Consider the following 26,640-nt stretch of genomic DNA (forward strand, 5'->3'; position numbering starts at 1 on the left):
CCAAGCTCAGGAGCCGTTTAAGATGGCAACAAACTCCTGACATTGACTGAAAATCAAAGTTCTTTATGTGGAACAATCGAAGAGGCAGGATGGGTCCTGTAAGCAAGGTCCCCTGAGGTGCCAGGTCACCTGACCCACAGCTCCACATGCAGAGATGTCTGGGACCCAGGCTTTGCTGGCCTGGGAAGGCTGAGGGTGCCCAGCTGCTGACAGGACACACGGGGCAGGGGAAGAGGTGGCTGCCGCCCAAGGCAGACGAGTGTCTGTGCAGAACTGCCTCAGCTCAGCCTCCAGAAGTCTGTCTCAGAAAGCGACAGCAAGTCCTCCAGAAGCTCGGCCCAAATTCAAATCAGGCGTCACCGGTCACACCTGTGGCTGCCCGGATGAAGACATGGGGCCCACTTCACACACTGAAAGTTATTACCAAATGCAAGAGAGTGAGGGATGAGACCATGAACTAGTCTAATTTTAACGCATAAGTAGAATCACGCACACCTTATTCTACGTTCCGGTTTTGCATTTGTAATTTCACAAAATGTGTGATTTGTGGGGCTTTTCTAATCGCTTGTAGTTTTGCCTGATGAGAAAAAAACAGCACAATAAGAAAACATTATAGTTTTGCCTGATGAGAAAAAAACAGCACAATAAGAAAACATTATAGTTTTCACTTGTAAAAAATACGTGCACTGTTGCTGCTTGAAAACAGCAATATTGTGAATGTTCCAAATGATTTTCTCTTTGGTGATGGGTTAAGTGGCTTGCCCACGTTCACTTTTATGTAAAGGGAAGATTAGAAAATTGCACTCTTCTTGTATTTTAAACTTTAAGAAAATGGATTTCAGGAAACCTGGATAACAAATTAAGAAAGCAATCAGAACTGCAAATATTTAGGGGTTTTAGGTTCGTTTCAAAACACAAGGGAACAACCCACGATGTATGTGTCTTAAAAGACCACTTGGTACAGTAAGATTCCACAGACAGCCTTGTAATCACAGAACTCAGCACTGGTTACACATTTCCCACAAGCCACGTTCTCAGCGTGAGGTTAACAGGGTCGGCTCACTCCCCTGCTTGGGGGCAGAGAGGACCGGTCTCCTTTCCTTTCTGAGATTCCTTTCATGAGTGGCTAGAAAGCTTAAGCACTGGAATTCCATTAGAGAAAAGGAGTATTCCTCAGAGGATTGTAAACGACAAAAACCCAAGAGGACTTTAACAGCGGCGTCCGTGTGTCAGAGATCTCCCACGCATGGCTGGGGCCCAAATGACACAGAACAGAGGGGGCCCAAGGGCCGCAGTCCTAGAACACCGCTCCCTAACCAAAAGAGTCCTCTCGCTCGTCAGGGAAAAAGAAAGGTGTTCTCAGACACACACAGCCTCCAGAGACAGCAAGTGAGGACCCCACCTGCCTGGCCCATCCCAGGAGAGTGGCTGATGTAGTGCCCAGAACCAGAAAGGGGAACTAAGAACCAACAGAAAGGGAACCACGAGACCGACGCATTCCTCCCACCTCCCCTGCCTCCCCCCGCAAAGAAGCTGCACTCCAGTACTGACCACGGGGGGTGCTGTTCAACTAGGAATCTTACCCACACAAACGTGCTGATTTTGGGAAACTTTTCAAATGCATAGTATTCAACTTCTCAAAGTAAAAAAAAGTAATGAATTACATACTAATGCTGGAAAATACAGGAAAAACACAATAAAACTTGGAAAACAATGTTTACTAACATGACCCCAACTGGAAAAATTTAGAAACATTTAAGACGACTCTGTAAGTCAATAAGACAAGGAAAACAAAACAGAACAGAACGAAACAAAAGAAAACAAGACAGTATTGGGGCAGGAAGACCGGCAGTGGACATGAACAGGCCCTTCATATAAAAACAGAAATACACCGGTCTGAAAAGACCACAGACTGAAGGATTCCAACTACGTGACATTCTGGAAAGGGCAAAAATACACAGACAGTAACAAGATCAGCAGCTGTCGGGGGCTTGGGGGCGTTGGGGGGGGATGAACAGGTGGCCCCCAGGGATGTTTCGGGCACTGAAATGGTTCTGGGTGGCACTGCAGTGGTGGCTGCAGGTCATCACACGTGTCCAAACCTGAACAGTAGGACACAGAGAGTGAGCCTTAATATAAACTACAGACTCCAGGGGAGAATTAGGTGTCAGTGCTGATCCATCACTGAGATGACGCGCCACACAAGCGCGAGATGTTATCAAGGGAGGGAACCCAGAGGGACGGGCATAGGAAACTGCTGTCTGCTCGATTCTCCTGTAACCCTAAAACTGCTCTAAAACTGTCTATCAGTTAAAATGAAGAAACAGCTTCTAAGCACGTGAAAACGCTCTCAACCTCATTCGCGATTAAGGAAAACCCCCAAGGGAACAGTCCATACCGTTTACCGGGGCCTAGGACCAGCGGGAACACGCCGCGGCCTCGCCCCTTCCTGTCGGGCATCGCGCTGGAGCCCAGAGTCCCCCTGACTGACCCACCGCACCCCACTCCGCGTTTCATGCCGTCCACAGTCTCTACACAGGACATCTTTTGATCAGATGACTCACTGTCCCAATTACAAGATTTCACTTTCTCCACAGGATGAAAGCAAAACCAGCACACAGGGGAGGCTCTTCAGTCAACCTCAGGGTCTGCCTGCATTCACGTCCCGCTGTTCCTGACAGGAGGCCCACATCCTAAGGAAGGAGGTCCTTACCAGCACCTCAGGAGCCTCATCCAGCCCACCTCACGCTGCTCTGAGAGCCTCGCCAACCTCTGCAGCTACCCAAGTCCTGGTCACTTGAGGGCCGTCACCCTTCCCCGAGTCACTGAGCCACGTGCTCTGACAATGCATTTAAAACCAGGCTCTCGGACTTCCCTGGTGGTGCAGTGGTTAAGAATCCGGCTGCCAATGGTGGGCACACGGGTTCGAACCCTGGTCCGGGAAGATCCCACATGCTGCGGAGCAACTAAGCCCGTGAGCCACAACTACTGAGCCTGCGCTCTAGAGCCCGCGAGCCACAACTACTGAAGCCCGCATGCCTAGAAGCTGCGTTCCGCAATAAGAGGAGCCACCACAATGAGAAGCCTGCGAACCGCCACGAAGAGTAGCCCCCGCTTGCCGCAACTAGAGAAAAAAGCCCGCGCGCAGCAACAGAGACCCAACACAGCCAAAAATGAATAAATAAATGAATAAAAATTAAAATAAATAAATAAATAAATAAATAAATAAAACCAGGCTCTGCTTTGTCAGCACTCTGGAGTTCCCTACGCATCGACGGGCAGGATTCTCGTCCTCTCCTGTAATTACGTCTGTGAAGTGCCTTCCCTGAGGAAAAGAGAAGCTCCTGGAAGCAGAGAATTACTTCTTAAGATCAGATGCAGAACCTGAAAACATTTGATGTTTACGTCAAAGAAAAAAAAACACAACACTAGATGGTGTGAAGGGTCTCCAAAGCAAAGAGCGAGGCAAGCAGGACATTTCTTCTGGGGATACTTCCATCAGCAGAGCAGAAAATGTCCATGGGGCCCCAGAGCGCTGCCCTCTCCTCCAACCCCCAACCTCACCCTCACCCTCAGCTGAGCTGCTGTTTCCCTGAGAACAGAGAAGCCATCGGAGGGCTTCTCCACCTGCACCCCAGCTCTGCCACCCCCTCCCCACGCCAGGACCCCGGGCCGCAGCTCTCCCCGCTCCCACACGCGTCTACTGGATCATTCCCACTGTTGTTTCTCCCGTTACAACACAGCACAACACAACACAAGACCCGCCCCGGACCTCAGATCCTACTCCAGCTACTGTCCAATTTCTCTTTTTCCCGTCACAGCAAAACGTCTTCAAAAAGCTAGGAACACAACAAACCCCGTTCTCCCACTCCTCTCTCCTAAGCCTCTCCGAGCAGGATCTCACCCCACAGACCCATCCAAACGCATCAGCAGCGAGTGACGACCTCCCCCCAGTGCTGGGCTCGAGGGTTAATGGCTCCACAGAATGGCAACCTCGTTTGTCCAGTCACCCAGGGAACCTCTAAAGTGCTTCCCACATGGAGACAAAATGCTGTGATTCATTTTAGGAGAAATACTCAGCGTGGAAAATACACTTGAGCTGGTGGAGGAAAGAGGTAGCAGCACAGAAAAAAAGGTTCTGTAACTACAGAAATGAAAAAATAAGCTATTTTAATGGTAGCAAGTATGGGATGAAAGGGAACGAATAAAAACCGTTTAGAATACGACATTAACAAGCCTAATACTACAACGTGGTAACAGAGGATGGAGAAGGACTCTACAATGAACCCATTTTTCTGGGTAGGGTGACAGGCTGGATGATGCAACGATGAGCCGGCAGGGACAAAAGGAGAAGGCAAGGGGCAGGGGAGCTGTAAATAATCATTTTTGGATCTACTGGATCTAGTCATTTGAGGTGCCCTTTGGACAAACTCCATAGAGATGCTGGCAAGTGGCTGGACAGAGGCATCTATCTGGTCCAGGTGGGAGAACTGACAGAGCTGGAGGTGAAAAGCACCAGAGGGTGAGATCAGACAGGTTCAAGAGTCATGAACCAAGAGTAAAAAGACAACACACAAAGAGGGCGGAAGAAAGAATCAGTCAGGAAGAGAGCAAGGAGAGATCTGCCACAGAAACCAACATAGGAGACTCTGTAGATGGGAAGGCGACAGTGGTCTGAAGTGAGGACTGGCAAATCTCCACTGGTTTGTATGCTGGATGACAGGTCATCTCAACCGGATCAGGTTCCGGGGAGGGGCAGAACCAAGACCGCAGGCTGCACGATAAAATTCAGATGGGAAATAAGGAATCTTTGCCAGAGACATCACTACGTGGTGTGTAATGCGACCCCGTTAGATTGTAAGAGACAAAGAGGGAAATTTACTTGAAGGGTGACAAGGCAGTTCCTCCAGATGATCCTCGCTGCATCCCTGGATTGAGCACTGAAAACAATGTACCTACGGGACAACATTGTTCTACTACACAAAAGAGTTATATGCACTGAGTACTCCCTGGACAGCATGCTCTTGGCTTACAGGAAGCACAAGGAAGGCACCAATGTCAACACGTTAGGGGCTGTCACTCAGGAAGGCTAGCGGCCTATAGCGGGATCCTCAAGGAAACCTTTCACGCCCGAGAACAAAAGTGCTTCGGCAGGACAATGTAAGTCAAGCAAGGGATGGTATTGTGCCACAAACGTCAAGAACACGAGGCTTGTACTGTGGGTATAAGAGGATCATGGAATCGACACATAGAACTTGCCAGAAACACTTGGTCCTAACCTGCTCCTCTAAGATTTACCTAATCACATCTTTTACCTACTTCTACTTTCCCATTTTAAATTTTGAACTATTCGTCTCCCAAGGTGTTATAACAAAAGAAGAGCAGCAGGTAAATACATAAACAGCAAAACTCACCAGAGACCGATTCATTTTCCGATGCTCTTGGAACAACGTACAGGACTGTGACAGTGGAGGCGGACCTGGAGAAGGAAAACGCAGGTAGTGAAGCTACGAATGAAGGGGCTCAGGGTGCACGAGCACCTGTCTCGGGCTCCACAAGAGACACCTGTGGGAGACCCGCCCTTTCACCTTCAGAAGGGCCTGTTAGATTAGGAGGGAGCAACCACCCTCATGTCTGTAACTCCCACGTGACTGTGGTAACTGGGGCGATACTTTTTTTTCAGTACCGAGTGTACATTGAATCCTATTAAAATAAACCTCCGTCATTAAATATGAGATTAAAAAACGCTTATTGTTTATCTCTTCTAAGTCTGTTAACAACTTAAGATCAGAAAATCCACAGGACACCCAGAATAAAGGGATACACTCAGGTGCGTTTCAGTCTTTCAATTATTTGTACAAACTTAAGTGCGATGCTCAAAAAACTCTTTTATTAAAACTGACTTTAAGTGGACAGAACACCTGCCCTAGGAGTTCTGAGTCCTGTTAGCGACCCCACGTGCACACCCGGTGAGGATCTGGGACAAGTCACCTCCCTTCTCAGGCCCAATCTCTTCCTTCCTCAACCGAGGCAGCGGGACAGAAGCCTTGCAGACTCATCCCGCACTAACTACACCGTGCGAGTCCACGGGGCACAACCCAGGGGGGCAGCGGACGCTTCGCTTAGACAACAACGTGCTGACGGGCCTCGAGAGACACGTGCGAGAGCCCGACACGGCGACAGCAGGAGAACGAGGAGGATCGGGGTTGCAGGGAGGGGTGGACGCGGCACGTCCCGGCCGAGCCTGTGGCCCCTGCTCCCCCAGCACACCCGCAACTCACAAGTCCCAGGGGAGCCCCATCCGGAGCAGCCGGCCTTGCCCTCCAGCCCGACCCCTCCACCTCCGGGAAGCGGTCAAACCCTCCCGGTCGCTCTCCCGCAGACGCACCACCTACCCCGTCGGGACTCGCTGACCGGCCCCGGGCTCCCAAGACTCTGGGCCGGGGGCTGCTTCTCCGGCGCGCTCCTCTCCCGGGGTCCCTCTTCTCCGCCTCACAAGGCCACTAGGCCCGAGGAGCCGGCTCTGGTCCTACGGCACAAGCTCCTTCAGGCCCACGTCCCTCTCGGGACCTCGCTCTGCCGCGCGCTGCAGACGGCCGGGCACTGCGCCGCCGCCGCCCGCCCGGCCCCTCCAGCCCTGCCCGCGGGCTCCGCGGCTCGCGCTCGGGGGTCCCAGTTCCAGCCTCCGGCCGGCACGCGCGAACCCTCGCCCGCACAGCCCGCTCCCGATGGCTGCGGCCGGGCCGGACGGCGTCCAGCTACGCAAGCCCCGAAATCCTGGCCCTCCAGAGGCCAAGACGTGGGAACGACAACCAGCGGTGACCTGGGCACGCACAGGAAGCGAGGGCGACGGGGCGACGGTGCGCGTGCGCCGACACGCACAAAACGTGGAGGCGCACCTGCGCAGGAGGACGCCGGAAGTTCGCCTCCCAAAGCCCGCCCGGAGAGCGGGACAAGGAGCAGGACTCTATTTCCCAGAACTCTCCGCGCCGTCAAGTTAGTGAGCGTCTTAAATGTCTCCAGCTCATCTGGCGGTGAAGAGCGGCTGTGCTGCGAGGGTGGGCCGCCTGGACCAGGGATTCAATTGCCCATTTGTGTTCACTCCTGTTAGCGATCAAGGAAAGGTGTGGCCTCAAGTGGGGGCTGTGGGATGGCCTCCAGGGTCCCTGGTCCTTTCCCTGCCCTCAGACATTTCGGGTTACATCTGAGATTCCCCCACCACCAGCAGAGGGGAAGGAGTGTATCATGTTCGCTTAACTGAAACGCTACAACTTTCATTCAAATCCTAGGATACAATAAATGCCCAGCCATGATACAAACTAATATTACCCACGGAAGGAAAAGAAAATAGAAATTGTAGCTTTTTATTTATTTATTTATTTATTTATTTAAAAATATCTTTTAAGTGCTCTAATTTTTTTTAAAAAACATTATTTATTTATTTGGCTGTGTTGGGTCTTCGTTTCTGTGCAAGGGAAGCGGGGGCCACTCTTCATCGCGGTGCGCGGGCCTCTCACTGTCGCGGCCTCTCGTTGCGGAGCACAGGCTCCAGACACGCAGACTCAGTAGTTGTGGCTCACGGGCCTAGTTGCTCCGCGGCACGTGGGTTCTTCCCAGACCAGGGCTCGAACCCGTGTCCCCTGCGTCAGCAGGCAAATTCTCAACCACTGCGCCACCAGGGAAGCCCCTAAGCTTTTAAGATTACACAACCAACGCATTAAAAACTATACAAAAATCAGATGGTACACAGAAACCGAAAAAAGAAAACAGATACCTGGGATCTTACCTCTTAAAGAGGATATTGTTTATGTTAGGTAAAAACATCATTTTTCAAAAATGGAATCATAAGGGTAATGATTTATCACTATTTTTGGGGTGAAATAATATAACCGTGTTCTTGACCAACTGTTTCTTAAAAGCTACTAGGGGAAAAGTTAAAAATAAAATCTCCAGGGACTTCCCTGGCGGTCCAGTGGTTAAGACTCCTAGGTTCCACTGCAGGGGGCACGTGTTTGACTCCTGGTTGGGGAACTAAAATTCCGCATGCTGCGCAGCGCAGTCTCATTAATTAATGATGTAATTAACTAACAACAAAAATAAAAATAAAATCTCCCGCCAACAGAGAAAATCCTCTCCACAAATGTAGAAATAAAGAAAACGGTTTTACTGTTGAATAGCCATTCAACCAGACTGTGCTGTGCACCACAGGCGAACCACTAATGTTTGTGCAAATGAAATCAACCTCACCTTTTTTTTTATAGCTCAGCAGATAAAATCTGTTGCATACATGTCCTCAAGATAAACGGGAACTTGTCTCATGTGAAAAGACTTGACAACACCATAAAAATGGCATACATTCTTTCAGAGTACATCCTAAATTCACTGGTCATCTCGGTGGCTGTCCATGCTAGTTCATACCCTTTATCCAAAGGAGAAAGACAACTTCTCCTATCTCTAGGACAAGCAGGTAGTTACAGCTCAGAGCAAAGTGCCTAACACCTAGCCTAAACTCCCCTGGTGACAGAGAGATAAAGAAGATAGCTCTCAGGTCCTTCACAAAAACATTCCTGGGTTGTAATGCTGGCAAGAGACTGATTTAGCTTTGAAAAAGATTTAGATACTTATGAAAGGGACAGAGGAACTATTTATATGACAAGCGTCTTGAGGAAATCCTCTAAAAACGGAAATAAGAAGTGATGATTCATCCAAATGAATAAGCACATAACCCATTCCTGATTTCCCCAGCTGAAGTGCCACATTAAATTAATCCTGCACAAAATGTGTGCTTCTCCAAAATTGCTCTTGGAAGTGGCTGCTTAGAACCAGGAATGGTCTTTTCCGGTTCTTGCTGCTGTTGACTGCTTGTTGCTGTTGGCCTCTGCCTGAATTCTCACCGATGAAATAAATGCTGCTTGTGTGGGAATGACAGCGACCACGCCTCCTCTGAGCCTGAGCCTGGCAAACCTCCAGGGCGCATTTCTCGCATTTTCCATTTTCACCAGGTAAAGACGTCAGCTACACTGACTACCCTGGAAGCACCTTGGATGGGCAGTGCGCCCATCAGCCCGCCACCAGGCCTCCAGTTCTCACCTCACCCACGGGCACTGACCGGGTCTCAGCAGAAGACTGGGGTGGCCTGTGAACCCCAGCTGCTGTGCCCACCTCAACACCTCACACTATTCTTTCAGCCCAGAGACATGCTGGGCTCCCCGGCCCCCTGCCCTGTACTTTGCCCTGGAGACTCTCTGGAAGTATTTCTATTACAAGTTGTCTTGAGGAAATGCTCAAAAAAAGGGAATAATAAGTACGGAGTCATCCACATGAATAGGATGTCCAGCAGGGAGCTGATGTCTCTCACGACTCACCCCTCTCTCCAAAAGGCGAAAAACCATCATTTCATACATTTCCCCCTTTTTAAAGTTGTTTAAGCTAGGAGGGTAAACCTGGACCCTGTGATTTCACCTTGACTAGAAGCAGCAATGGCCACCTTTTAGTTTGGTTTCATTAAGATCTCTTCATATATATGGATATTTACAATATAAAGCTTTCTCTTTTTGTATCTGCGTTTCTATTAAATATAGATATTTCCCCTATTTTGTCAGTTACCTATTTTTATTGAAGTACAGCTGGTTTACAATGTTTCAGGTGTACAGCAAAGTGATTCGGTTACATGTATTTATGTAAGAATATATATATTCTTTTTCAGGTTCTTTTCCATTATGGGTTATTACAAGATATTGAACATAGTTCCCTGTGCTATACAGTAGGTCCTTATTGTTGATTTATTTTGTATATACAAGTGTGTATCTGTCAATCTCTGTTCTTTATCTTTTTAACTTCATTTTTTACTCTCTTATTCTGTTATACAGACACCTAGAAAAATATTTTGTGTTCAGATCTTTCACTTTCACTTCATACTTTTCATCTGCTTTGACACTGTACTTGAAGAAGCTTTTCCCATCCTTCATTTCCTAAGTAGTTGCCTGTGCTTTCTCCTGTTTATGTTTGGTCTCTTAAAATACCAATTTTATCAAGATAACTGGCACCCATCTTCAGGATTTGTAAATCATTCTCTTAAAGCCTCTCAACCATTTTTTTCAACACTAACACATCTACCACAACCAGGAAATGCAACGTTTAAGAAGAAAACGGAAGTTTCTAATCTAACAGAAAAGAAGGACAGGTTCTTCTTTGAAGCTCAGGGACACATCTTAAATTAAAGGCAGGGGAGGGACTTCCCCGGTGTTCCAGTGGTAAAGAATCCGCCTTCTAATGCAGGGGACGCGGGTTCGAAGCCTGGGAACCCTGGTGCGGGAGCGAAGATCCCACACGCCACGGGGCAATTAAGCCCGCGTGCCACAACTAAGACAAGACGCAGCCTAAAAGAAATAAATATATTTTTTAAAATGAAAATAAAAAAATAAAGGCAGGGGAAGCAGGAAAGTGACCGTCACATGTGAATTCCTTCTTATGCAAAATAGAGGCCATAGCAGTTTGCTTGGGCTGCGTCACAAAGTACGACAAACTGGCGGGCTTAAGCAACACAAATGCACTGTCCGACATTTTCGCAGGTTGGAAGTCTGAGATGCGGGTGTCAGCAGGGTTGGGCCCCTCTGAGGGCTGTGCGGGAGCATGTGCTCCAGGCTTCCTGGTGGAGAGGGCCGTTTGCTCAGCAGCACAGGCACTATGTATGTACTAGGCAGGTGCCTGGGCTGAACTCCGATCCCAGGGCTGCTTATCCACAGCAGCACCAGGCTGCCGGAGGGGTTGTCACGGACCCGTGGCAGGAGGATTGGAGGCTGACACAGACGTCCGCTCACCTGTGGACCCATGGCCTGGCCACAGCCCTGCCAGAGGCTGCCTGTGTTAAATCCAGGTCACGGTTCACCTCCCTCCCGCTTATGTCATGCAATGACGCCTTGAAGACCCCCTACTGCACCAGCCTGGGTGGCACATCCCACCCAGAGATTTCCAGATCAGAAGCAGGTCAACTGAGAAAGTTAAAATTAGGCCCTAGCTCAGTGCTGTGGAATTAGAATCTGTGAGGCTGTGTCCAGGCATCCACGTTGTAATATTTTCTCCACGTGACTCTCTCATGCCAAAAGGACTGTATTGACTAAGCACTTCTGCTTCACTCTACTGATATTTCTGCACTAGAGCTACAGCCGTTGTTATATTAAACTGCATCCACAGGAGGAAAAGACAGGAGGAGAGGTGATAGTTTTGCTTGTCTCCAAACACGCTGTTACTGAACCAAACTTGGGTCCACTCGCCCGCACACAGTAAAGCCAATCTACTGACACGGGTCACGGTGAAGGAAAAGTGCAGCATTTACGGCAGGGTAACAAGCAAGGAGTCCAGGTATCTAGGGCTCAAAAGGCCCCAACTCCCCAATGGCTTTCAGGGAAAGGTGTTTAAAGATGGGGTGAGGCTGTTGGTGGGAATGTACACTGGTGCCGCCACTACGGAGAAGAGTGTGGATGGAGATTCCTCAAAACACTAAAGCTAGAGCTACCGTATGACCCAGCAATCCCACTCCTGGGCATATACCCAGAGAAAACCATCATTCAAGAAGACACATGCACCCCAATATGTATAGCAGTACTATTTACAATAGCCAAGACAATGGAAGCAACTTAAATGTCCATCGACAGAGGAATGGATAAGGAAGATGTGGTACATATATGCGATGGAATACTACTCAGCCATAAAAAAGAATGAGATAATGCCATTTGCAGCACCATGGATGGACCTAGAGATTATCATACTAAGTGAAGGAAGTCAGACAGAGAAAGACAAATACCATATGGTATCACTTCTATGTGGAATCTAAAACAATGATACGAATGAACTTCTTTACAAAACAGAAACAGACTCACAGACATAGAAAACGAACTTATGGTTACCAAAGGGGAAAGGTGGGGGAGAGGGATAGATCAGGAGGTTGGGACTAACGGATACACACAACTATATACAAAACAGGCAATCAACAAGGACCTCCCGTATAGCACAGGGACCTCTACTCAATATTCTGTATTAACCTAGGGAGTTCCCTGGTGGCCCAGAGGTTAGGATTCTGGGCTTTCACGGCCGTGGCCCGGTTTCAATCCCTGGTCAGGGAACTGAGATCCTGCAAGCCACACAGCGCGACGAAAAAAAAAACCAAAATTCTGTAATAACCTAAATGGGAAAACAATCTGAAAAAGAATACATATATGTATACATATAACTGAATCACTTTGCTGTACACCGGAAACTAACACAACACTGTAAATCAACTATACTCCCAATATAAAATTAAAAAATGTTTAAAGTGAATTACAAAAGAGTGGGGTGAGGGAGGGGAGGTTGAGGGGTGTGTGGTCAGCTTGTGGACATTCTTCCGATTGGTTGGTGGTGAGGTAATGTGAGGTCAACATCGTCAACCTTCTGGTTCCAGCTGGTCTGGGGTCTACGTGCTTGTGGGCAGCATGCAGTTAACTTCTTCCACCTGCTGGGGGTCTCAGCCTCTGCAAAACAGCTCCAAGGACGTGGCTCAGAACAGTATCTACAGCCCTTGAGGAGGAACTAAAGGTCCTTGACTTTGTTTAACAGCTACACTAATATTATTTGGTCTTTTGGGACTGTTTTCCTTTCTTTTTGCACTTTCTCACTTCTCTGATTAAATTGTTTGTTTCGAACTCAGGGAAGGCTAGGAGGCTAAAATTTTCTGAAGACAAGAAGCAGGCAGAAGACATGGGGAGAATCCATCCCAGGAAGGCCCCACAAGGTCCTGCTCAGTTACAACATCAGATTCAATCTGGGCTCTTTACGCCAGTTTTGGACAACATACCAACACATCTTAAGATGGGTCCCACCCGACTATAGCACATTTGGACAAGGTGAGGTGGGGTGGGATTATGCAAATCCAGATCTGAAGACTAGATAAAGCAATCAGGGTATTTCACAGTATACAAGAGAAATTTTCACAGGGACAGAATACCAACCTTCTAATATCTGAAAGCCTGTTAACCAACAGGGAGAGTGACTTCTGTTTTGTTATAGAAGGACCCAATCAGCTGTGACGGTTGACAGCATGATGAATGCAAATCTGAACTCATTGGCCTCCTAACAATGGAACGTCTACAGCAGAGGGACACAGGTCCTCAAGCAGCAGTGCTTTTCCCAGCAGTGAGGACCCTAAGGAGAGCCGGGCTGTGGCAGCTCTGGAGGACCTCAGACGCTCTTTGCATGGCCTCTGAGACCTAGAACATCTCAGGAAGTCCACGAGTGCAAACCAAAGAGACACTCAGTCCCTGCACCTTGGATGAACTGATTTGCCTCTACGTACGCACTGCTTGGGCTAATTAGAAATATGTAAGTGATCAAAAGACAAAATAAAACTTTGGGCACACCCTGAACGACAGAGATACTTCTCATCAAAGTCCAAACAATAATTCAAAAGCAAGATTCAGAACCAAAATGTGAAAACAACCCAAGTGTTCATTGACAGATGAATGGATAAAGAAAATGTAGTGTGTATATTCATACGACAGATATTATTCATCCACAAAAAGGAAGGAAAGTTTCTAATTGATACAAAGAGCATTTATGTATTTTTAATGATTGATATTTCTTTGTATAAACAGTGAAAATGTAACAATTCCACTTTTAAGAGGAAAGGGGTTTCTTTGTAGAAACGATTAGGTCTCAGCAGTAGAGGCGTAAGCACACACGTGCACACAGAGTAAACAGAAATACCGCCCCGCTACCTCCCCCCCCGTCTCATCCCCCGACGAGCCCTGCTGATTCTCCCTCCAAATACATGGAACCTGTTTGCTTCTCTCCATCTTCTCAGACACCGTCTTCCTGGACTACCACAACAAATTCCCAACCACATCTGGGTCTCCAGACTTCCACTCCTGCTGAAACCCCACCCCATCCATTTATACAGCAGCCAAAATAATTTTTTCCCTTTCATTGCAAACTGGATCACGACACCTCACATTCACCGGTTTCCCGTTGCACTTGGCATACATCTGAACTTCTTTAGACCCAGGGTTTTATGTCCTTCTCACTCACTGTGTACTGTCCACACTGGCTTTGGGGTCTAGGAAGGAAATTTTGATACAGGCTACCACACGGATGACACTTGAAGACATTATGCTAAGTGGATAAGCCAGATACACATGGACAAATGTTATAGGATTCCACTTCTGTGAGATCCCCAGCGGGGTCAAATTCATAGAGACAGAAAGTGGAAGGGTGGGTGTCAGGGGCTGGTGGGGGAAGGGGAGTCAGTGTTTAACGGGGACAGAGTTTCAGTTTGACAGGGTGAAAACATTCTGGAGATGGATGGTTGGGATGGTGGTACAACAATGTGAATTTTTTTTTTAATTAAAATTTTTGTTTATTTATTTTTGGCTGCGTTGGGTCTTCGTTGCTGTACGCAGGCTTTCTCTAGTTGCAGCGAGCGGGGGCTACTCTTCGGCGCGGTGCGCGGGCTCCTCATTGCGGTGGCTTCTCTTTGTGGCGGAGCATGGGCTCTAGGGGCACCGGCTCAGTAGTTGTGGGTCGCGGGCTGAGGAGTTACGGCTTGTGGGCTCAGTAGTTGTGGTACACGGGCTTACGTGCTCCGCGGCATGTGGGATCTTCCCGGACCAGGGCTCGACCCCGTGTCCCCTGCATCGGCAGGCGGATTCTTGACCGCTGTGCCACCAGGGAAACCCAACAATGTGAATTCTTGATGTCACACAACTGTACCCTTAAAAAGGGCAAATTTTATGGAATGTATATTTTATCACAATAAAAAAAGAGAGAAGGGAGGAAGGAGGGAAGGAGGGAGGGAGGGAGGAAGGAAGGAAGGAAGGAAGGAAGGAAGGAAGGAAGGAAGGAAGGAAGGAAAAGCAAGACTCAGACACCCAGGGGAGGAGTGGAAGTATGAGTTGGGAGGTTCAGAAGAAGCTTCCAGTGACACTGCATGACCCTGAGTTGGCTATTTTCTTCTCTGCATCTCAGCTACTGTGTACTTCCTACCCTCATAGAAAAATAACCTGTCTTGAATTGGAGATTTTTCCATTTAGTCTTTTTGTACATGTGACATTTTTATTCAGAAAAATAATCTGTCTTGAACTGGAGATTTTTCCATTTAGTCTTTTGTACATGTGACATTTTTATTCAGGTAGCGAAATTTCTGGTTCAACAGGGATACCACATTCTCAAAATTTTGATAAGTAGACTAGAATTTCTTAATTGGAATCGAGGGGCAGGCTTTGGACAATCCATGGACTTTGTGAAATCCAAAGGTGCCCTTTTTTGTTGTTTTGTGTTTGTTTGTAGACCCCCTTGAAGGGTGCATGAGCACCTGTACTTTTCTATGATTTTAGCTTCTCAAAATGGCTCTTGGACTCAACGGTGCCTGAGGGTAGCGGACATGTGCTCCCCCAGTACAGAATTCTGAACACAGCATCAGTAAACACTGAGTAGAAGAGCTTTGCCAAACTGCGTGTTTTAACGTAACTTTTTAATCCAGTCAGTCAATGCACCTGGGATCTTTTTTTACATACTTATCTCACTCTTATAAGGCTTAACCGTTGCTGCTTCCCCTAAGTTTCCTTGTCCCTCTCCCCACTCTCCCACCAGGCCGTGGAAAAGGAATGGGAGGGAGGGGGAGAGTCCAGCAGGGAGAGGGCAGCGCACCTGCTGGGAAGCGGTAAAGAGGGGTCCGGACACCTTGAGGGGGGTTTTGGAGGACGGGCAGAGGTTGGGTCAGTGGCAGGAGACACCATTTACCCCTGATCTCTGGGACAAGTGCACACATAGGTCTGACAGTTACTTGTGTTTTCATTCAAACTGGTTGCCAGGTTGGAATGACCGATGATGACATCAGAGGCTTCCGACCTTCCTGATTGGAAGGACCAGACTCCGTGGCGCTCGGCAGCAGAGGTGGACAATAGCATCTCACCAGAGCTTTTCTCCACTGCCAGTTGCCCCGCAGCGTGGAGAAGGGACGACCACTTGTGTTTTGCCCAAGTCCAGAAGAAGAGTTGGGACAAAGCAGAGTCTAGGCTTCGAGGAAGGGAAGAGTTTGGGAGAAATCATGGCCAATCGTCAACCGAGTTCCCAGGTTGAGGACCAGGACTCCCAGCCCAGCTCCTCAGGGTACCCCTTGGAGGTGACTGTCAACGAAGAAAGCCCAGGACCGTCAGGTGAGGGAGCTGGCACGAGAAGGAACTTCAGAGGCTTGACCAGTAAGGAGGAAAGGGTACAGAGGTCGGGAAGGAGCACCTGCGTAAGGTGCCTATGAAAGAAGGGAGACATTCGGAAAGCCAGGGATTGAGGGAGGAGAGGACAGGAGCTGGGGACACGGAAAACCTGGGAAGCAAGAAAGAGGGTTAGGAGATGAGATCCAAGGATGAGAGAAGGGAAGAGAGGAAACAAGGGGAGGGTTCTTTTTCTTCTTTTTTCCTAGTGGGAGAAATTATCTACCATGAGAAAGAGTTTTCAGGACAGGAAGCTGGAAAAATGACAAAATGAGTCAGGGGAGGGATAGGTAGATATGGACAGAGAAAGATGGAAAGATGACTCGGGGCAAGGTCAGAGGTCTATGAGACTGGAAAGGGTAGGGGTGTTTCGGGGGGGAGGCGGAGTCGGGGTGGGCTTGGGTGGTCACCAGTGGCTGAATTCCGAAGACGAGAACGTCCTACTGTAGTCTCTTGTCTTTTCTCAGCCCCCTGGGCCGGCTGCAGCTCCCCGCCTCAGCGCCCTGGCTGCAAGAGGAAGAGGTCAGTGGCGTTCAGAGAGGAGGAGGAGGAGGGCGAGCCGGCCACTGAGGCCCAGGACACCTGGGTCGTGGAGTCGCTGAGTGGGCTCAAGATGAAGCTCAAGCGACAGCGGGTGTCTTCAGTGCTTCCTGAGCACCACGAGGTCTTCAACAGGATGCTCGGTAGGGACCAGCCCCCCGCCCAGCACCCTCCAATCCTATACTTGAAAAACGAACAAACAAACACTTCCAATGACTACACTTTTCCAATGGAAAAGAATTCCCTGCTACTTGGTGCGCTCTCCGTCCCTGGCGGACTGTCTACGGATAAAGGACACAGGGGACACATAAATGATACAGGATTAGGTTAGACTTACAAATGATACAAGACTAGGTTAGATTTAGAAGTGATACAGGATTAGGTTGGCTTGGTTTCAACTGTACCCCTGTGACTCTAGCTCTTACTGGCCTTTTGAATCTTACTGGCGTGGGGCGGGGCGGGGGGGGGGGAGGGGGAGGGGCTGACAAGCCACCTTCGCCCCCTGACGTGACTGTCAATTGAGAAATTGGCTGTGAGTAACTCGATGCCCTCTGCAGTGGTACGTGAATGCATGATGAAGGGGCATCACTCCCTGTCACTCGGCCCCCCTAGAAGGGGAGTCACCCCTTTTCCTCCCACAGTGAATGGTCTTCCCTCCCCTCTTCCCATCAGCTTCACCCTGGGCCACATCTTGGCATTTCCCCAGGGGGGGCGCGGTTCTCCCTCTTGGCTCTGGAATGCTCCCACGACAGCCCTGTTCCCACTGGCAAACATCTGCCCTCTTTTCACAGAGGATCCCGTCATTAGGAAATTCCTCGCCTGGGACAAAAACCTGGAAGTATCTGACAAGGTAAGTCATCCACTGAGATGGATTCCTGCTCCAGCGCCTGTCCTGGGTGGGCACACGGGGTGCTTTCTACACCCACGTTTCCACTCCCCTCCCAACCTGATGCCTTGTCAACACTTGCCTCCAGGGGCCTTGAGGTCCCCTCTGGGATCTGAGCCCCAGGTGTGCCCCTTGGTGGTTGCTGCCTAAGTCCCCTCTCCTCTCAGCTACTGGGGACTCGCCTTGGCTCCGGTTCATCAAACACCGTCCAGTGCCAGCGGCCCTAAGTCCACGCCCTCAAACCCACAGCCTCCCATCCTTGGAGCGTCGCAAACTCTGACCTTCTGCCCTCTCCCCTCCCCCAAATAATCAGGCTCACCCAACACGGGGGTCTCTTCTCCAAGTGGCACCACCCATTCCTCGTCCCCTGCTCCCTTATCCCACTGTTTTTCCTCTTCCAGGATGTGACCTCTCTCCTACGTTTTCTTCCCTCTTTCCATCAGTATCTCCTGTCGATGGTGATAGCTTATTTCAGCCGGGCCGGGCTCTTCTCCTGGCAATTCCAGAGAATCCATTTCTTTATAGCTCTGTGAGTATCTTGCTCCATCTCCTCCATCAATATTCAACACCCTGGGAGGGCGGAGGGGGAGACCTGGGGCTCTGACCTTTCATCTATTTTTTTAAACCCCTCTGTACTGTTTACTCTGGCTGTGAAAATGACAGGATTACGGTAGAGTGGTTTCTTTTTCAAACGAAGTTATGTTTTTTATACCATTCACTGTCAAAACAAACTACCCTAATGTCAATTAAGACACTGAACGAAACAAAGCAAAACACGAAACCTTCCTAAGAGGAGAGGAAGAAAGAACTGACACCATCCTGCCCGCAAGTGAATAGACTTGAGACGTTTCCGGTTCTGATTCTCCGGTCTCGGGTCTTCCCACATCAGCACCAAGTGTGATTATCTTCCGTTTCTGCGTTCCCACGACAAATGCCACAATCGGGGGCCCTTATCACATAGCGCGGACCTGGTGGAAAATGCTCCCCACTGATGTTTCTTCCAAGTCTCCCAAGCCAGTCGGCTCTATTTGCCTGAATATCTTTCCAAAACACAGGTCTGACCGCTTCACACAATGTCATTGGCTAATTACGTGCCAAATCAAGGCCAGAGTTCTGGGTTGGAATTCAACTCTCTCTGCACTCTCCATCACACTGTCCTGATACTTTATTCCTTTGTTTCACTGTTCCTTCCAAATACCCTGCCCTCTAAGTTTCTATGGTGCTTTCTGTCCAGGGATCTTTCCCACACATTTATCTGAAGAAAATGACCCTATCCTTAAAGTGGGTTCAAACACCAAAACCTTCACGATGCCTGATCTCCCTAACTTCTGCATCCTGGAGGCACTTTCGTTAAAATCGTATTAGAATGTGATGCTTTGCATTACAGTCATTTCTTATCTCCCCCCTTCCCCTTCCCCAGTCCCATTAGACTAGACACAATGTGGAAGGCAGGTCTTGTCAAAATGTCAATGCATTCCCGAAACACTCAGCACAATTCTTTTCATTTTGCGAATGTTTGTTATGGTGAGTCTTCGAGGTAATCAGTATTGCATTTGGCTATGAGATAAAATGTTCATTCATTCATTCATTCATTCATTCATCTAATGAAACCTTATAAAGTACACCCTACATGCTGGGGAATATGAGGTGATGGGAACAGAGATTCACAAAAGGCTGTTGAATTAATGCATCAAGATGAACCAAGCCCTAAATGTGTCATTTGGTAGGAGAGGGATGAATGCAGAAATAGATCAGATCAGCTCCTGCCCTCAGGAACTGTACATATACCTACAACACAGGGAGAGAGGTGTGTGCACGTAAAACAAGTTGAAGGGAACAGGGGGTTTGGATTTTGTCCTCATCATCAAGGTGTGAGAGGCACCCTTCCGAAGGTCCTGCCTGGCAGTGGCTCCTTGATGACTGGGCGGCTCTCGGGGACGCTGGGCAGGGCTGGGTGGGTCGTGTCAGGATGCTCAGCCTGCCTCTTTTCTGGGAAGCTGATCTCAAGTGGAGGCCCTTCCTGTGCTGATGACAGCCACCTGATGTCTTTCCCCAGCTATGTGGCCAACGACATGGAAGAGGACAACCAGGCCCCCAAACAGGCCATCTTTTCATTCCTCTATGGAAAGAACCGCTCCCAGCGTCCCTTGTTCCACAAACTGCGTCTCCAGTTCATCCGTTCCATGGGCTGGAACGCTAGGGTCACTCGGGAAGAGTGCGAGCAGGTGGGTGGGCTGTGGCGGTCTGGGGGAGGGGCAGGGCCGGAGAGGAGGTGGGGATCATGGGGGATTCGGTCTGGGACTTGGGGACGGACGAGAAAGAACTGGACGCGGGGCAAGGGGAGGCAGCGTCATCCTCATTTCCAGGGGCTGTTTGTCTTTCCAGATCCAGGCTTTTGATCCGGAGCTCTGGGTGTGGGGAAGAGATCGCGCCCTCTTGCCCTAGAGGCCCCAGGACCACGCAGGCCTGAGGTCATCGGCCTGCGCAAAGGTAGGCCTGTGTCCGCAAAGGTGCGGGCGGAATGACGTGTTGTTTACTGAGGAAATCGGAGGAATCCCACTGCTGGACCCACATCACCTCTCACGCTGTGAAGGGGGCCAGCCGGGCACACAGCCACACGCCGACTCAGCGCCCAGCCGCGGCCTGACAGCCACACACAGACACCAGCACCGTGGGGCCCGTGGGCGCCAGACCTCAGGGAAACCAGTCTGTCACAGACGCATGGGTCTCACTGAAGTCATTTCACCCAAAGCAATTGGGTCCAAATAACAGCTTTGATGAGATGGTGATTTTTTTCCATATACGGTGTTTCGAGTTTCTCTTTTTAATTCATTTTTGGCCTTACATCCCTCAGGGATATGGGTTCTAGGATTTACCTACCACAAAGTAAATGTCTACAAACAGGATATTAGATGGAACAGCCTACACGTTCAATAAAAAAAGACGAATTATGACTAGCTTTATTTTCATCCAAATTTACTTTCCAATTGCTTACGGCCAGATCACCTGTGACTCTTTTATTTCCCCTGACTACCACTTCTGGACCAATGATTCCTCTTGTACAATTCACCTTTTCCCCCTCAACTTTATGGTCAAGGGGGTTTATCAGAACGAGTGAAGGTTAAGGAATGCCATCTTCAGCATGGCTTATTACAATGGACACATTAGAGTTCTAGATGTGGGCAGAGGACTGAGTAAACATTTGGTTGAAATCTTGCAAACTAGCTGTCTTAGTCCATTCGACCTGCCCTAACAAAATACTACAGACTGCATGGCTTATAAACAGCAGACCACAGTCTCTTTTACAAGGGCAATAATCTCATTCATGAGGGCTCTACCCCATGACCTAATAACGTCCCAAAGACCCCAACCTCCTAATACCAGCCCCTTAGTGGTTAAGATTTTAAGATTTCAACATAAGAATTTTGGGGGACACAAACATTCAGCCCATAACACTAACCAAGTTTAGGACTGACTATTATTTAAACATTAGGATCCAGGGACTTCCCTGGTGGCTCAGTGGTTAAGAATCCGCCTGCCAATGCAGGGCACACGGGTTCGAGCCCTGGTCCGGGAAGACCCCACATGCCGCGTAGCAACTAAGCCCGTGCACCACAACTACTGAGCCTGCGCTCTACAGCCCACGAGCCACAACTACTGAGCCTGTACTCTAGAGCCCGCAAGACACAACTACTGAGCCTGTGAGCCTACAGCCCGTGCTCCGCCACAAGAGAAGCGTCATGAGAAGCAACGGAGAGTGGTCCTCGCTCACCACAACTAGAGAAAGCCCACGCACAGCAACAAAGACCCAAAGCAGCCAAAAATAAAATAAAGAAAATAAGTAAATTAAAATTAATAATAAAATAGACATTAGGATCCAGGATTAGGATTAGGGATCAGGCATCAGGTCTCCTGGTCCATGGTGCTGACCGGTCAGTGATGTCTGTAGTGTGGTTCCAAGTTCAGAATTTAAGTGGTGCCAAAGGACCAAGGTGAGTTAAGACTAAAGCAGCATTCGCCAAATGCTAGCTCCCTGAGCAGAGTCACCTGGAGTCTTGGCTATAAAGCAGGTGACTGGGCCTGACCTTAGGTGTGTTCAGTAGTTTTTGCAGTCAGGGTCACCAAAGTCCAAGAATCGCACTTGAAAACAATGAATGGTTCAGGATTGGGGCTCCGAATGGAGAATTTGAGATACAACTGCGATAATAAATGAGTCTCAATTCTGGTGAGAACTGACTAAGAATGTGAAAACCTTTGTATCTGGACAGTTGCCACTTTGAAATCTGACATCCTTGCTCCTTCTCTTACTTCCAGATCACAGAGCCCAGGAGAGATGAGGATGTTGCACAGGAGGTCAATCCAGACGCTGACGACAGCCGTGAGGAAGGGAGGGAGAAGCCTCTTGTGCAGATGATCGGGAAGAACCCAGCGTCTTCTAGAACGAGCTCAAGAGAGTTTTCGTGTCACACTCCTGGGAGCGGGGCGTGCTTCTAGGAGTCTGTGGCAGGACAATAAGAAATCAGGGTTCTGTCACATTCCATCCCTTTGGAAGGCACCACCCCAATTTTCAGATCATTTCATTCAAATCTCCCCTGAGATGAACATTGGAGGTCCCATTTTTTATACACTTGTTTGCCCCAGTCTAGAAGCATTTGAAGGTGGCGTGTAGGGGGCTCAGAATAGGAGGGAATAACTTTAAAATATATAATTAGAGCCATACGGTCATGACTGATGACTTAACTTTCACTGGCTTATTTTGAAAATGTCACCTATAAAATTATTGTATTTTTATATTTTACATTTATAGATGTATTTTAAATAGTTTTGAAATAGCCTTCACTGTGAAACATCTTATTCCTACCAAGTTTTGTGATGAGTATTACAGCTGTTGTATATTTACACCTATATACAATTTTATTCACATTTTCAAGAGAGATTTTTGTTTTTATCTATTACATAATATACATTTTATCGATTACATAATATTTCCATTCTACTTATAGCTAGGTGGGTATTTCCTCCCATTCTTCTAAGCATAAATTTGTATTTTTTTAGTTCTCATTACTGAATTGTGGGAATTCAGTCGTAAGTTTTTAACTTGTCTCAACAAGTTTGTATGTTATTTTAGACTATTAAAGAATACCGTGCAATGCAGCTTTTGGGGAAATATAATAAAGATGAAAGTCTTCTCACAATCATGATGTGTGTGGTCATTACCAGTCTGCTTCGCCTGTTTGCTGCCCAACGAGGTGTGGCTTAATGGCATTGTGATTATCCAACCACATTTCTTAACTCTGAAAAATAATCCTGAATTATTTTTCGTGGAGAAAAAACTACAGAAGATGAGGCAGATCTTGCATCGTTCAGGACTCCAATACCGAGAGACAAGTGTTGGGTAAAAGGAAACACAGCTTTACTGAGGAAGCCAGCAGCCCAGGGGAGAAAGTGGACTCGTCCCAAAGAACCAACTCTCCCCTCCTGAGGCTTTGCTTGAGGACTATATAGGGAACAGAGAAAGGGGCTACATGTTGAAGAGAGGGTCACAGGGTGCGTGATCAGCTCACGGACATTCTTCTGATTGGTTGGTGGTGAGGGAATGGGGACGCAACATCATCAGCCTTCTGCTTCCAACTGGTCTGGGGTCTACGGACTTGTGGGCAGCATGCAGTTAACTTCTTCCACCTGCTGGGGGTCTCAGTCTCTGCAAAACAGCTCCAAGAACGTGGCTCAGAATATTACCCGATAGCCCTTGAGGAGGAACTAAAGGTCCTTGACTTCGTTTAACGGCTAAAGTATGATTAGTTTGTCTTTGCTGTTTTATCAGCCGCGCCACGCAGCTTGCGGGATCTTAGTTCCCTGACCAGGGATCAAAAACCGGCCTCTAGCAGTGGAAGCGCACAGTCCTAACCCCAGAAATGCCAGGGAATTCCTGACAGTACACTTTAAAGAGAAAAAACTAGACCAAAAGGAACACAGTTTTAAGGAAGCTTAACTTTCTCAGAAACGCAGAAATTTTCTTGTGCATTTATTTTCTTTCTTTCTTTTTTTAAAAATACATTTATTTATTTATTTATTTATTTTTGTCTGCGTTGGGTCTTCGCTGTTGCACGTGGGCTTTCTCTAGTTGCGGTGAGCAGGGGCTACTCTTCGTTGTGGTGCGTCGGCTGCTCAATGCGGTGGCTTCTCTTGTTGCGGAGCATGGGCTCAAGGCACGTGGGTTCCAGTAGTTGTGGCTCGCGGGCTCTAGAGGATTTTTTATTGTTTATTTTTTGCAAGTATTCATCAAATGTGTATTACTTGAATGAAGGACAAACAATTTCTCCCAACAATCTTCAAACTGCTTAAAACTATGACAATATTTAGCGTTTCAAATTTCATATGACCTTACTCTCTCCGTGCTCTAGTTTCTAAAAGCATGTGGGATCTTCCCCGACCAGGGCTCGAACCCGTGTGCCCTGCACTGGCAGGCGGATTCTTAACCGCTGCACCACCAGGGAAGTCCCTGTGCATTTCTTTTCAAGAAAATAAGGCGGCCGGATGAATTCAGAACTAGGTGCAGAAAGCTCTTCCAGTGAGATACAGAATCTCTGCTGTTTAGGCAGATTTAGAGAACAACTTTTCCAACCACCTATTAAGGAGACCAATACTCCACGAAAAAATATATCATTTTTACAGAGAGAAAACCAAACTCCAGCTTTGCATCAATATAATATTTGATACTTAAGAGAACCATAAGCTCTTTTTTGAAAATCTCTGCAGTAAACATCAAAACTGAGCCACGTTCGGCTGAGACAAATACAATTCCCTTTCCACCAGTCTCCTACAACTTTCTAGATTCATTCAGGTGGTGTCCTTCCCTATCCTCTTTCTGGTGCTGGAACAATCAGTCATTTTACTTTAGGACCAAACTATTTTTGTTCCTGTTAATAAACAAAACTACATCTCATCATCTTGCATACAAAGTTGTACCTCTCGGTTGCTGGAACCAAGCAGGACCCTGCAGGGCCCTTCCATGTCCCCTGCCTCTTGTTTGTAAAACAGCTGCAGTCTCCCAGGCCTCCCCTGAGTCACTAAAGAACAGGTTCAAGCAGTTCACGATTAGGACAACAGCAGTCACAGAATCTTTAGTTCCTCCCCAAGGGCATAAGTAACAGTGTCAGAGACACATTCCTAACTTGTTTTGCAGATACTAAAACCGCTACAAGAGGAGAAAGCTAACTGTATGATGACCAGACTGGAGCTATGACATAAGCTGCTCCGTCTTGAGCAGACCTGAACCAATGGCTTACACAATTCCAGGAACTGGCCTCAAGGAAATGGGAACAAAGCAACTCTGGACTTGAAGATTAACTGTGCCTGAAACAATCAACATGACACTGACCACACCACTACATGACCAATTTCAAGATGATGGTCAGAGCTGACTGTGCTACTCTGCACGTAGCCCCCACCTGCACAGCCCAGAGACTTCCCGTCTTTTCCCTATAAACCCCTTTTCCCTCTAATTGGCAACTGGGAGATGTTTTGGGGGACACTAGTCCACCATCTTCCCAGGTTGCCAGCTTCCTGAATAAAGCATCTTTCTTCTTCCACCAACCCTTGTCTCTGGAACATTGACTTCTGAGCGATGAGCAGCTGCATCTGAGTTCTGTTCCAGCCGATCACATTACTATTGCTCAAGTCTCATTCATATTCTATTCCTAATAACTTTGAACCAAAGTTACTTCCATTGCACAAACAAAACTAGGAGTGAATAGCTGACAACTGCCCATCACACACCAGCATTTTAGGCTAGCAGAGCTCATGAACACACATAACAGAACTTTACGAAGCCACAAACATCCCTTACACAACTTCTCCAAGTGCCAGAGACAAACACATTCATTAACACACCCACAGATATATCCTCTAGGTAACCAATAAAAATATGCAGCAAGAGCATAGAACTTGAGATTATGCTTAGTGATCAATGTTTCAGGTTTCTGTCTTGCTTACAAATGACCTCGGTATCCAATGATTATCCAGTAAGTAACACAATTTAATATCAGTTCAAGGGTTTACGTAAACTAAAGATCTTGGAATGTATCGACAAGCTAACACAGTACAAAACATAGTTACTGTTGAAATAAAGTTTGTCAAAATAAAAATTAAATGTGGTTAAACACAAATTTACATTTTTCATAACCTTAAACATTAAGTAGAAGTAATGTTAGCTTATTTGATGGGTACACCTATATAAATTTAGGAAGAACACACCCAAGTAGAATTGTTTTCAATGTATGCCTAATACTGATAAATAAGATAGGAATAATTTTTTATTAAACCAAAAATATTAAACTAGCTTCATTTGCCAAAGAGTTACCTAAATTATGTAAACTTGAAGTCTTTAAAGTTCTGAGTTGATTTTTTTCTTTGTTTGTTTTTTGTTTTTTTGGCTACACCGAGAGGCTTGCTGGATCCTAGTTCCCTGACCAGGGACTGCACCCGGACCCTGGCAGTGAAAGCACCGAGTCCTAACCACTGGACCGCCAGGGAATTCCCTGACTTGATTTCCATAAGAATACTTTTCTATCACATTTAAAGTATCAGAAGTTCAAATTCCTTTCTCTCTGAAAATTTTAGGGATATATAATTTTTATAAGCACATTTGTATCTTTGTAAGCCAATCAGGACAGAAATCCTTTAATTTAAGAGACTCTACAATCTACTTTAATAGATCCAGAAGTAGGAAAACATTACATACTCACACTGTCAGAGGTAAAGACCTTTCTGAATTACAGACACACAGACATACAGAGAAATGGAACTTTTACCTTCAGTTCTAAAGTCTTAGACATGGGTCAGGAATAAACACTCACCAGTCTAGATATTAAAGAGCCGTTCTCCTCCCATTGGGCAAGAGATTCTTAACTGATTTGAGCTTGTCAAAGTAGACAAATAGACAAACAGAAAAGACTAAGAAAAGACTAACAA

General features: G+C 47.5%; 2 protein-coding genes across 7 annotated transcripts in view; one reads left to right on the forward strand and one right to left on the reverse strand.

Annotated features, from left to right (window-relative positions):
- Positions 1 to 26,640, reverse strand: part of ZNF12 (zinc finger protein 12) — a 49,081-nt gene that overhangs the window by 8,774 nt on the left and 13,667 nt on the right. For 5 of the 6 annotated variants that reach the window (XM_061209470.1, XM_061209467.1, XM_061209468.1 and 2 more), the window contains one exon: positions 5,415 to 5,479. In XM_061209470.1, coding sequence (XP_061065453.1) covers positions 5,415 to 5,429 — 15 coding nt within the window. In that variant the 5' untranslated portion in view covers positions 5,430 to 5,479. Of the gene's footprint in view, positions 1 to 5,414; positions 5,480 to 6,395; positions 6,824 to 26,640 lie in introns of those variants that run through there. The other variant, XM_061209471.1, reaches the window with a different exon arrangement.
- Positions 16,789 to 20,112, forward strand: LOC133103412 (speedy protein E4-like). The gene is made up of 5 exons (XM_061208800.1): positions 16,789 to 16,924; positions 17,573 to 17,631; positions 18,111 to 18,196; positions 19,724 to 19,892; positions 20,053 to 20,112. Exons 1-5 carry the CDS (start codon positions 16,855 to 16,857, stop codon positions 20,110 to 20,112), a joined length of 444 nt encoding a protein of 147 aa, XP_061064783.1. The 5' UTR covers positions 16,789 to 16,854.

The sequence above is a fragment of the Eubalaena glacialis genome, chromosome 13 (genome assembly GCF_028564815.1).
Source record: "Eubalaena glacialis isolate mEubGla1 chromosome 13, mEubGla1.1.hap2.+ XY, whole genome shotgun sequence".
In the NCBI taxonomy this organism is placed as follows: Eukaryota; Metazoa; Chordata; class Mammalia; order Artiodactyla; family Balaenidae; genus Eubalaena; species Eubalaena glacialis.